Below are 13,500 nucleotides of genomic sequence, written 5' to 3' on the forward strand. Positions count from 1 at the left end.
AGGGAAGGGGATGCTGTTTCCCTTGGCTGGACAGTTCATGATTCTTAGAGTCGTTGGCTTGTTGCCTGGCTGTTGATGGTCAGCTTATGGGATCGGCATGATGTTTAGTTTGGCCTTGATGCCTATGGCGTGTCTCTTCTATTAGTTGGCCGGCTTGTGTTTGACGGGACTTGCTGATGTATGCGCCTTTGTTAATAAGATCAGGGTAGTGATCTTTTCCTTCCTTGGTGGACATGGTAGCATTTCTATCTGATGGATGGTGCTCCCATCACTTGTATGCTTCACTGTGATGGGCTTGGTTGTTTGGCTGATTGGTTATGATGGCATGATGTTGGCCCTTTAGTTGCTGGCGCTTGGATGCTGCTTATGTTCTTTTGTGTAGTCTGGTGCATGTGGGCTTCCTCCTCTGATGTTGCCCCATCCACTGATCTTAGGGTTATTCGCTTGATGTCAGATGAGCTCCCTGTTCTTGAGGTTTATTAATATCTTTGTGGCATGCTATCGCCTGCCCTCTTGTGATGTATTTGTGATCTCTCTCTCTGCCTTTGTGGTCTTTTTGGCACACTGTGATCATCCTGATGCTTGTGTGCCCCTTCTGTTGGTTGTTGCCTTTGTGGCTCACTATGATCGCCCTGATACTTGTGCGGCATTCGCCTTCGTGGCTTCGGTTGTTATTGTTATCACCCTGATGCTTGTGTGGTATTTTCCTTTGTGGTTCTGTTGCCTATGGGATAGTGATAGAGGTCGTAGATAAGAGTTTAGAAATACTGCAGTTCACCGGGCTCCCGAGAGGTTGTAGCTGGTGAATTGCTGTTTATCTAAATTCTCTCTCCCTCTGTTCTTGTGTAACACCTGAGGCTATGGCCGATGATGAGGGGTTGCAGTTTCTGAGGTCTGTGTGGCCGATGATGGTCTGGGATATATATATAGACAATCCATAAAGCTCACGCTAGACTGTTTGTCCCGTATCTTCTACTAATTTGTTTTTTTTTCTGATGCTTACTTAGCTTGATCTGTGATGTATGTGATTACAGCCTTGCAGACTCGGAGACGACTTGATGACGACCAGTGATGCAGCTTAATTGGAGGTTGTCCGAGAGGCTGGACGTAATTAACCGATGGCTTCACAAGGCCCTGGGAACCAGGATGAAGCAATCGTCGAAAAAATAGTCAGATAGCGTGTGCGTTTGCATATACGTGGAGCAACTGTAATAGATGAAACTGTACTTTATGATTTTGATAATGAATGAATAAAGTTGCGTGTTTCAATTATGTTTGTCTCCTATTCTCTTGTATACGTTTGTATACTGACACGCCCGCAATAAATACATTTAGCATTGCAATACAGCTATTCAAATACATAACAACAAGTTTCAGATCCGCGAAACAACAATGTTTTTTTTTAAATTTTCCATATAAAAAACTTTACTTTACTCGGTATTTTGAGTTTCCAGATATTTCCCCACTCCTTTTGACGAGCTGAGCTACTTTCTTGGTGCCTATCTACCTGCCTCCTTTCTAGTAGTTGTGCATTCCATTCAGCGTGGTAGGCTGATCTCATGGAGTAAATTCCGTTCTTTTTGTATCTCCAAGCAATTGTATCTTCCATTTCTGTTTGTGAGAGAGGGATGTTAAGAATTCTATTAGCATCAATTGGAAAAAAAGTGACCCGAATTAACTCCTCATCCCACTTTCTATTAATTGGGTTGATCAGCTCGAAGACTTTATTTAATAACATACATCCTCTTGGGGTTAAGACTTTCCCATTTGTACTCGATGGAATCCATGCATCGTTCCAAATGTTGACCTGATTGCCATTGCCTATCCTCTGTATTGTCCCATGTTTCAGGATATTTCTTCCTGCCAAAATGCTTTGCCATATAAAAGATGACCCTTCTTCCTTCTGCACATTCATAAAATGATTATTAGGAAAATATTTAGCTTTGAGGATTCTAGCACATATTGATTCTGGATTGTGATAATGCGCCAGCATTGTTTTCCAAGCATAGCTAAATTTAAACTATGAAGGTCGTGAAAGCCCATCCCTCCCATTTCTTTAGGAATACACATTTTGTGCCAAGCAAGCCAGTGCATATGCCTTTCTTCCTCTGCGTCACCCCACCAGAAATGGCTAATCAAATTTATCATATCATCACAACATTTTTTTTGGTAACAAGAAACATGACATAGCATATGATGGAATAGCATGAGCCACTGTTTTAATCAAAATCTCCTTGCCAGCTACTAATAACTTCTTTTCTTACCATCCCTTCACCCGGGCAATCACATGATTTACTAAATGTTTAAAAGTATCAGTTCTAGACAGACCAACAAGTGTTGGAAGTCCAAAGATATTTATCAGAATTTGCTTCAGTTTGAATATGCAAAATTGCCCTAATTCTGTCTTTTGTTGTTTCCATTGTATTAGGGCTGGAGAAATAGCAGATTTAGCACAATTTACATTTTGCCTGGAGCTGATATTATATAGTTGAAGAATGGACTTGATAGTGTTTGCATTTTGCTCATTTGCTCTCATCGTTATTAGGGAATCGTCAGCAAATAAAAGATGTGAGATGAGCGGTGCCAAAGAACATACCTTTACTTCCCGAAAATCTCCTCTAGCCTCAGCATTCGATAGCAAGATCGACAAACCTTCTGCACGAATCAAGAACAGGTAAGGAGATAATGGATCTCCTCACCGTAGACCCCTCTTAGGAATGAAAGTGACTGTCGAGATGCCATTAAAATAAACACAATAGTTAACTGTCTTAACACACGCTATTATCATGGAAATCCACCTTTGATGAAACCCAATTTTTCTCATCACATTTTCTAAGAATCCCCATTCACCCTATCATATGCCTTATTCATATCTAACTTTACTGCACAGAGGCCATTTTTTCCTTTCCTTCTATTTTTGATATTGTGAAACACCTCGTAAGCTACCAGAACATTGTCAGTTATTAATCTTCCGGGGACAAATGCACCTTGGTATTCTGAGATAATATCAGGAAGAAATCTTTTAAGCCTATCAGCTTGAACTTTTGAGAAGATCTTATAAATTACATTGCAAAAGCTGATTGGCCTAAATTGAGTCATATTTTCAGGGTTACTCACTTTCGGTACAAGCACTACGGCTGTGTTGTTCCATCCTTCTGGTATTATAGCTGTGTTTTGCGCTTTTTGGACCTCTTTAACAAGCTGCTCTCCAACCAAGTTCCAAAATTTCTTATAAAAGATTGCATGTATTCCATCCGGGCCATGTGCTTTTAGGTCCCCAATACTGAAATCATTTTTTTGATTTCCTCCATTGAAAAGGGTTCAATTAGGTTTTCATTTATTTCTCTTGTTACTTTAGAACTTACACAATTAAGAAGCTCATGCATAGTACATTCAGTTTTTATGAGTACATACCACTTAAATAGCTTGTTATCACCTATCCAATGTTATCATTTCCCTCCCTCACACAACCATTATCATTCTTTATCTTCTTTATACAATTTTTTCTTTGTCTTGTAGTAACATATCCATGGAAAAAAGATGTGTTTCTATCCCCCTTTTGCATCCAGTTAACTCTTCCACTTTGGAATCAAAAAATCTCTTCTTCTTCTAGCAACTTCTCTACTTCAATAATCTCCTTTTGTCTTTGTATCGATATATCAGTTATTTCCTCTTTCATAACTTGATCAAGCTCTGTTTGTAACTTTACTATTCTCTTCTGGGTTGATTTCAGGACCTCTCTGTCCTATTTATGTAATTCTTCTTGCACACGTTTTAAGGTGCCTGCTACATTATTCTCTACATATATGTGATGTGCTTTCTCCATACCACCTCCTGGAACCTAGCTTCATGTAGCCATTTTGCTTCAAAACATTTGGGCTTTTTTCCTTTTCTATGTATCACATTTTTGTAGTAGAAGGTGTCAACTAGAACTGATATATGGTTAGAATGGTAAGGTGATATATGGATAACTCCATAATCAGGAAACATGTCCTTCCATCTATGATTTCCCACTGCTCTATCCAACCATTCTCTAATATTGTTCTCCTTTCGATGTGCTTTGTTCCACCATGTGAAGATATCTCCAAAAAATCCCAAATCCTCCGGTTCACAGGGATCCAATGCATTTCTAAAAGCATCCATATGTTACTGTGGTCTACGTTATCCCCCTTCTTTTTCATGCCCAAAGAGTATTTGGTTGAAATCTCCTGCCACTAACCACAGTCTGTCCTCCTTATTGTGGAGTGTATTCAACATCTCCCATGATCTATACTTTAGTCCCCATTTTGATTCGCCATAAAAGCCAGTGCATCTACATTCTCTCCCATTTTTGTCTACTATCCCACATATATATATGATATTGAGATAAGGATTGCAGGGTAACATCCACTTTCTTTTTTCACATAAGTATTAATCCTTCACTTCGTCCGTCACTTGGGAACAATACCATATTGACATCTCCCATTCGCTCTTTAAATGTTCAGCTTTTGCTTTTCACAGGTGGGTTTCGCAAAGGAAAATCACATCGGGGTTTATATGCTTCTGTGCAGCCAGAAGCGAGCGAACTGCCAGGGACCTCTCCAAACCCCGACAATTCCAACATAAAAGCTTCAGGGCTCCCGACGAGCCCCATCGTCGGAGCTCGCCGACCTCATGTTTAGATTACCTGACATATTTTTCTCTCTCCTCCATTCTTTGAGTCTTGATAATTTTCCTCCATTTCTCCTAATTCCTCTTCCATTTCATAATTTTCCCTTACCATATCATACTGCACTATAGGAAGTGATAGCTGCATATCCTGACTTCTATTTCCTCGATGTGCTTGCCTGCCTTGTTCGTGTGATCGCAGTGTGGGAGCAACTTGCACGTGGGTATCCAAGGAAATCTGATGCAGACCTTAGGTAGTAATAGTACGGTTCTCTGTAATAATAGTTACAGAAAAATTAAACGTCTTAGTGGGTCATATATAAGTGTTGTAAGTCTAGACGTGAGAAAAGTTAAAAAATAAAATAAAATAAAATACTCATATTAAGATATATTTTTATTAAAAATAGATGTGCATGCTATAAGTCTAAAGTATGCACATGCAGTTTTTAGATATATTCTTGTTTTATTTTATTGTCTGAAAATGAGTCAGTAAAAATTACTGGAGGTAAAATACATTAAAATGAAGTCAAAACTTATTCTCGTGTTAGTAATGTGGAAAATTATTGCGGAGGATATGTGTCAAGGTAATTATGATTGTAGAACGGTTAGAAGATGAGGGTCATGGCCATAGCCGTCCCTTCTCTATATCCTTGACATCGGATGCATGCCTGTAACCATGTATATTTGCATTCATCTATTTTAGATGTCGTGCTCACCAGTTTTTAGTGATTTTGGCATCTTAAATTTATAAGAAAAAAATTCGCCCGACCGTGACATTGTGTATAAGTCCAACTGAATATATGAGAACATGCTTATGTGATCATGTAAATTGGGACGAGACACTCTTCGGTTAGTTGTTTGAGTGATGTAAAAGGATATTCAAGGTGAAGAAAAGCCATCAATCATGAGTGATATATGAAATACATCCCTCTTGATCATCTCAGATAGGGGTGAAAATGGGCCGGATTTTTTCCGCTGCCCTTCCCTCCTCACCGTTTTAGATGCTAATCGGAACTCGAATGAAATATCAGATATCGAATCGGATCTTGACTAGTTATATTGGATATCGGATTCGGATGTAGGGAGCCAGAAATCCGTCAGATATCTGAGAATAAAATCAGATATATCTGAAGATTACTTGAGCCTATCTTTCAAAACTTGTAATTTCTTTATACATAGTTAGATTGTGAGGAACAATCCAAATAGTATTCAAATTAATTATTAGAATGAACATTTGATAATATAAGAGGTAGCACACACCCGTCTTTCGACATGTCATGTGCTATCCCACATCTCATCAAAATGATCGCGACCATCAACGATTAACCCGAATCCAATTCTAGTAGTTCCGACGTGTAATTTATACCTAAGATCGGAACACATACCTTTACAATAAGGTTCATCATATCAATGCATAATAAAAAGTGAGGCATGTAAATGTATTACAAGTCCTTAAGTTATTACAAGTTTAACAATTTACATAACGGTGAACGCTAGGAGAACAAGATATAATAGTTTCACCTCCTAGCCGGTTAGAGTTACTACATAGCAGAATTAAAGTTTATGAACAGAAAAAGATATGTGGCACTATTTGCCCTGAGGCACCACCCCAAAACAACACGAGTAGCCCATACTACTCTTGCCCATCACCGACATCAACGGGTGTAAAGTAATTGTACACTATTTCTTCCTCACATGCAAAACTCAACAAAAACAACCCATCATCGACATCAGCGGGTGTGAAATAATTGTACACTATTTCTTCCTCACATGCAAAACTCAACAAAAACAAGGTGAGTACGAAGATACTCGCAAAACTTATTCCATATTTGATATATATAATAACCTGACTCCAAGGATTATACATTTGAGGATGCGTAGCAAAAAATCGGCCACACGGTTAAATGAATTTACACGTAAAAGCATTTTATCGACTTAAGTGTGAACAATTACAACTTCTCAACATAGCACAAACATTCCTATCATGAGACCATAACCACAAACATATCCGTCACTAGATCATACTCTTTTCAACATGACCAACACTAGCCACTTCTCAACATACCACAAACATCCCAACATCAAAAACTCTACGATCGATGCGGATAGATATAAGCATGCTCATAACCAAGATTGCGACAATTCAAATTGATCTTACACCATGCAAGGTACATCTTTACCCACACAACTCGGGTCAATCCTCTTAGCCCCCAAGACAACCTTTCGCATACCCAGAACTACCCACTTGCATATGCCCATATGGCACCGGTGTTAGCACGAGCGTGTCTCGGACACCTCTGGCGCCTCGCCACCTTATTTCTCCTTACTCTTTTTCTCTTATATGTCATAGGGCCGCAAGTCAAGTGTTAGCATGACGTATGATAATTAGCTCATTCATACATTTATTAAATATGTGGAAGTACGGAAAATGCTTAAGCCAACATCAAACAATGACCGGTGCTTAATCGATGCTAGCAGTCTATGGCATTCAGGTTCCTCCCCCGAACTACCCATGGTACCGCTCACATCTTCTCTCATTCTCACAACTCATTCATCCCAATATCATTTTCATTGTGAAGCAATAATTAAGCCTTATAGCTCGCGAACAATAGTTGAACCACCACTCGACTTCTACGGATGACCTATGTATTGCTAAGCATCTCGTAGAATTTTTAAGTTATACATCAACATGATTATACCCATATCTCAAGGATAGGGATCATCAATAGTTCAAGGTAGGAATGATGCATCAACATAGGTTCTATCCACAATTTTCGATATCGACTCGCTAACATGCATAACATACATAAAGTGATAATTTATCAAATTAGACACCACATGATCCAAAGTAAAAGGTGAATGCTTAGATGCTTGCCTTGTAGCTCTGGCACTTCGCTCACGTGCAGTTTCAGTTTTGACTTGGCACTGACCTCGACAAAAGCTTCAGCTCGGCATCGACTATGCTAAAATTCAGCAATACTGGAGTAGGCCCGAGGGAGTATGACTTTGGGGCTCATCGATGCGGCTCTCCTTTGACTACACTAAGCCTCATCGACAAGGGAGCATGCACTCGACTTCGCATAGCGTCGTCACCACTCTTTGTCTTTGACTTCGTCAAGTCTCATTGCCATGACTCTCCTTAGACTTCTCCAAGGGCTTTAGCTCATCTTCGATGCTTCGTCAGGTACTCTTGAGGCTCTGTCGACTTTGACTCCCTCGTCTTGGTCGACGTTGATGTCGACTCCGCTTGGCTTCATCATCAACAGAGCATGCCAGAGGAAGTGCAACTCCTTCATCTTCATTGATTTTGACTTTGATCGGCCCCTTTGACTATTTCAGCGACTTTAGCTTCGACTACGTTAGCGGCTTCAACTTCGCCAGGCCTCGTCGACTCGAGAGTACGCTGGAGGGAGTGCAACTCCCTCGGCTTTAGCAGTCTCCATCGCCACTAACTCCGCCAGGTCGTGAGACTTAGCCGATGACTCTTTTGGCTACGTCAACGACTTTGACCTCGACCACGCTAGGCCTCATCAACACTGACGTAGGCTTGAGGGAGTGCAACTTCATTGGCTCCATTAGCTTTGATTCTACGCCTTCAGTGTCGTAGCAGCCGTAGTACTTTGAGTGATGTGTCTCCTTCGACTTTGTTAGGCTTTAGCCTCCTACGCACTCTTTTCTCCAGGTCCCATTTTCCCACTGGGTTTTTAGGCTAGAGTTTTTAATGAGGTGAGTGCTATGAGTTGTTAGAGTAGATGCTCCTATTCCTAAGAGGCTAAGAGCCATCCTTAGTTGTAGCCTTAGGACCCTCATGCTTAAGAGCCTACGCCCGAGTGAGTACGGTTACGGATAGCCCAAATAGCCCGAGAATATGCCAATGTAAAGAATTAGCCCAATCCATATAATGACATATGTTGTAAATTATATATCCCACCAAAAACAGAACATGTGTTTACACCATCTCCATTCATATATATATTATATATATATATACACACACACGTATATATATATATATATACATATACATATATACATACATACATATACATATACATATACATACATGTATATGTATATGCATATATATATATATATGTATATATATACATATACATATATATATAAAAGACCCCAAAAGAATCATAAGCTCCCAAGCTTATTCTAGCATCATCATTCCATTTATCTTTTGTTGGAGTTTCCCCCCAACAACCCCTGATCTCGGCTACTCAGTGGGACTGAGATTCTCTGCATTGGAGTGGTAACTGCAGCTGATGAATAGTGCTTTGCATTAGGGCCACTTCATTGCTGCACGATCGAAACCCAATGCTTCAAGACGACGGCTACAATACAGTGATATAGTATCAAAACAAGGGTACAATGCATCGTGGTACTGTTGAAACAGTAACAATGATTAATTAATGTAGAGTACTATAACAGTAGACTCATTCATTGTTAAAACAATAATTCTCTACAATATTATATCATTATTGCAGATGATTCAGATCCTACTCACTACACATTTACCATCTCTTTTTTTTTCCTTCTAGAGAACACTATGCTCAATACATCGCACCTAAACGTAAGTTGTTAGCGCTCGAACGTTCGATCTATTGGATGCTCTAACAGTCTATTGCAACATCAAAAAATAATATTTACAACATCATCAAAAGTCAATATTTAGAACATTAAAAAAGATACATCAAAATAGCTCGTTTTATATATTTAATTAAAAAAATTCCCACCGCAACACTAGCAGCTTCCTATTTATTTTAGCGGTTCGGACGTCGGCACGGCAGTGTTATCGCATAAATATCCAACGGATCCTACGGCCAACGCCCAGACCGTACAATCCCACTGTCCAATCGATTAATCAAATAATTAAATGCTAATATAAAAAAGGTTTAAAAATACTCTCGCCTCATGCTGCCTTCCCGTTTCCCGAGGCGGCTCTCGCCTGGAGTTATTCGCGGCCACGCTTTGCTTTACTTTAACTTCCCCGAAATGCCCCCTGCCGGCCGCAACCAAGTCGGCGGCGACTGGCCGAGGGGTACCCCCGTAATTTCGTGCCCGCCCGGTCGCTTCCTCCATCCCGGCTCCGCCTCCCACCTCGGCCAGCTGGACCTGACTCGTCACGGCCCTGCGTGAATGGTCGGTTTTGCCCCTGCCCACGCGCCCGTTTGGGCGGCTATCTGGTGCGGCTCGATCCGAGCTGATGCGCAGCCGACGATTCCGATCCCCTCCCATCGATCCCGTCTCGCTCCCCACGCCGGCGACCGGAGAAGTGACCGCGCAGCGGCGCAGCGCAGGCGACGGCGACGGCGACTCCTTTCCCCGCTCCGGCTGCGGACAACCCGGCGGCGTCGTGTCAGGTAAGGTTCGGCTCAGCGTCTCTCCGCCTCCCCCGGAAATGGATGCGCAGCGCGAGTCCATTGGTTGTCATCGTGTGCGCGTTTGGTCGCGAGCCCTGCCTCATCATCTCGTTGAGTGAAGAATGCCAAGACGAGTGGGCAGCGGCTCCGTCGGGTAAGACGCATCCTTTGCCACCCGCGATGTATCGCGCCTCGGGAACAGCTCGGTCGAGGAGCGCCCGATCCACGCGTCCCGTGAGAACCCCGCGCGCATGGAGCACCTGCTCTTGCTGACTGAGCGTAGCTGATCGGTGCACTCGCCGAGTAGATGCGGTCTGGCCGTCTGGGTTTCTTATCGGACATTGAGGGGCTGTTTGGGTGGATAAAGTTTGGTTCTTTGTTAGTTCTTTTTTTGGATGTATTTGTTCTTGGGATAGGATCTAAGAATCATTTCGTGCTGTTCGTTCTATCTTATCTATGGAGTGAGTTTATCTATGGAGTGAAATGTTGATTTATGAGATTTCTGAATAAAAAGGGGAACTACTTTGCCCTCCAGTTAGATTTTAGTGGTAAGCATGGGTTTTCTTACTGCGGATTTAGTTGTCTACCTTTTCCTATGTAGTTTTCCAAGGTTGACAGAACCGGTGGTCGGTCAATTAGAACCTTCGGAACGAATTAACTTAAACCTTTAGTTGGTTTGTTAAGCAGTAGCAATTGATTGTTATACATGGAACTGAGATTCTACTGTAAAACAGGATTGAAGAGGGTATGAGAAGGTGGACACTGTTGCTGGAGTGATTTGACCACTGGAAATGGTGTTGGTCGTGAAGCAGCACCGCTGCACACACTCGGCAAGCTGCTCTTGCATCAAGGGCCACCTCAGTGAGGATGCACTGTTCCTTGTTTTCCGTCACATGAACTGGAACCCTAGGCTGATCGCTATCCTCTCATGCGTGTGCAAGTGGTTTGATGAGGTCGCCAAGCAGGTGCTGTGGAAGGAGTTCTGTCATGCGAGGGCGCCAAAGATGATGCTGGATCTGCATTCAGGTGGCAGCCACATTGTTGATGGGAATTGGAAGGCACTTGGGAAGCTGCTTATCTATTGCAATGGCTGCACAAAGGGGGGGCTGTTCAACAACATTCATGTCCCGGGCCATTTTGTGTTCAGGACGCGCTTTTCAAGGACCGCGGGCAAGAGTTTCCTTCCTCTGCCATGTAAGTCGGATGTCTTGTATGTGTCAGATCCATGCGAGCATCTTGATCAAGGGGAAGAAGGTGACTTGGGTTTCTTCCGAGGCATCTTTAAGTCGTTCGCCACTTCAAGGGTCAAGAAGATGTTGATTGAGAAGCGGGCTAGGTTTCATCCAAGGGAGTTGTGCCCTTATTGTAAGGCCAAGCTATGGAACATGTTCCAGGCAAATATGATTGCGAGGAGTGCTTCCACCAGGCTGGGTGCCTATGATGATTCTGTGGAGTATTTTGTATGCCTGAATGGACATGTTATTGGAATTGGTACCTTGCTACCTCTCTCGGATTCAGAGGAGGCAGCAGATGAGTAATCCTCAGGAACTTGAATCAGGTGATCATATATTATACTCTCCCATTGCTATTTTTATTTAAATTGGAATTATTGGACAATTTAATCTGAAAATTCGATTTTCTGTTGATTATTTATGAAGAAAAGATAGATTTCTTTATGATGTATTAAGGTATATAAAGTGAAACACAGTTAGGCAATTTTCATGGCAGATTACTTCTTCAATCTTGTTCGTAAATATCAATTTCCATGTGCAGACATGTCTGAATGTACATATACTGATTAGTGTTCAATATTAGTTTGTGTATGCCAAGGTTTACATGCTCAGTCCTATTTTATTTAAATCTCGCATACATATGGCTTGCCCAATATGTCATATACTGATATTTTCTCCCTGGAACTCCAAAAGAATTAGTAAACACTTGTTGGAATATCATATCAAATAATATGCTTATTTTAGATTTTATTATAGGAAATTGACATCTGAAAAATTTGAGAAACATTACTAATTGAAATTGTTCTCAAGTGTTTGCATGCTTGTTTTCCACTCACCTTTTGAAATGAGGTCAGAATTGTTGGTCAATTGTGACAATCCAAATTTCCAACACAGGCCCTGTGCCTGGCACCCTTTTGTTTGCCCCTAGTTTAAAGTTTAAACTACTTCGATATGTGTATGGTCCATCAAATAGTGATAAGTGATAATTATGTCCATGCCAGAAATGGCTGCACATAAGTTTTTGGAGGAAGTTAGAGTGCTTGTGAAAACATCTCCAAAATTTCACCACTCCAATTCTTGTTTCTGGTCCTTGAAGATGAGAAGAGCAATCAAACTAATGATGATGCAGATCTTTTGAATTTTCTTTGATGAAATGTGTTGCTATTAATTTGCCAGATTAACCATAAGACAAGCAGAGTTCTGATATAATAAAGCTAGAGCTGTTGGTTATTTTCAGAACAGTCATGTTGTCCAGCCAGTCTTCCTCATATTTTATCTGTGCAAATTTGTAGGAAAATATGCACTGCTGATATCTTGTTTGATGTGTGATATGCTAGTTTTTGTTGCTTTATCTACTTATACCATTACAACATTTGGAACGAATATGCCAGTTAAAATAAGGCAGCAGAGTTCCTCCCAAAGAAAGGATGGCAGAACTGCGATCAAGAATCTTATTGCAAAGCTATTTACTATAGTAAAGATGAAATGTAATAACAGAACATCTGTCTAGGATAGGTTTGCCTTTTGAGCACACCTAATTGCAAAAGGCGGTTCAAACAGAAATTCTGTTCTGCAGGAACCATAAGTGGCCCCGGCTGAAAAATATTTTTTGCTAATGTGAAATAGAAAAATATTTTTTGCTAATGTGAAATAAAAAATGTTCTGAATGTCGCCTCTGTTGTTGACAGGTTTGCAAGATTGAAGCCCAGGGGTCGTGAATAGCAGACAGTGGTACTGAATCTTGGTTGTGACTAGACAGTGGGATGGCATGTAAACCGCAAAACTGCAGTGGGACAAGAATCCATGATGGGCTTTGCATCAAACTGCAGTGTTCTTCCTGGTGCCTTGCATCAGATGGGAAAAAAAGAGAGGAGCTATTTTACATTGTCTTTCCTTTATTTATCGATACCTCATAGTTGCTCTTGTAATTGCAATCGTGACTCTATCCTCTTTCCTTGTTCCTACATGTTCACAGCATGTAGAATAGGGTGCCTGGCTTAGTGAGACTCGAGATGTGAAATTTGTGCTCATGATATTCATGTGTGTTCCTTACTGCGTGTTGTCTTTGTTGCTGACTTGACTGTATTTTGGTCTCTGTACGAATCTGGACACTGAAGCAGTCGATCTGTAGGAACTTCATATTTGTTTTTGAAACGAGTGCTTCATGTTTTTGGTGTGCGTGGCCTGATTGTGTTCATAAACTTGTTCGACCCTTCTCTGAAGTCTGTTGGAACTTTGTCATGCTGATTTCT

The 13,500-nt window shown here is 41.1% G+C and overlaps 1 protein-coding gene across 2 annotated transcripts; it reads left to right on the top strand.

Annotated features, from left to right (window-relative positions):
• Positions 1 to 9,842: 9,842 nt before the first annotated feature.
• Positions 9,843 to 13,417, top strand: LOC133891110 (EID1-like F-box protein 2). Of its 2 annotated transcripts, none has more exons than XM_062331825.1 (3): positions 9,843 to 10,021; positions 10,751 to 11,574; positions 12,937 to 13,417. In XM_062331825.1, exon 2 carries the CDS (start codon positions 10,808 to 10,810, stop codon positions 11,552 to 11,554), a length of 747 nt encoding a protein of 248 aa, XP_062187809.1. In that variant the 5' UTR covers positions 9,843 to 10,021; positions 10,751 to 10,807; the 3' UTR covers positions 11,555 to 11,574; positions 12,937 to 13,417. The 2 variants fall into 2 exon arrangements, with proteins under 2 accessions (XP_062187809.1, XP_062187808.1); XM_062331824.1 differs by having other exon boundaries at positions 9,843 to 10,016.
• The last annotated feature ends 83 nt before the right edge of the window (positions 13,418 to 13,500 follow it).

This window comes from Phragmites australis, chromosome 14, assembly GCF_958298935.1.
Source record: "Phragmites australis chromosome 14, lpPhrAust1.1, whole genome shotgun sequence".
Lineage (NCBI taxonomy): Eukaryota > Viridiplantae > Streptophyta > Magnoliopsida > Poales > Poaceae > Phragmites > Phragmites australis.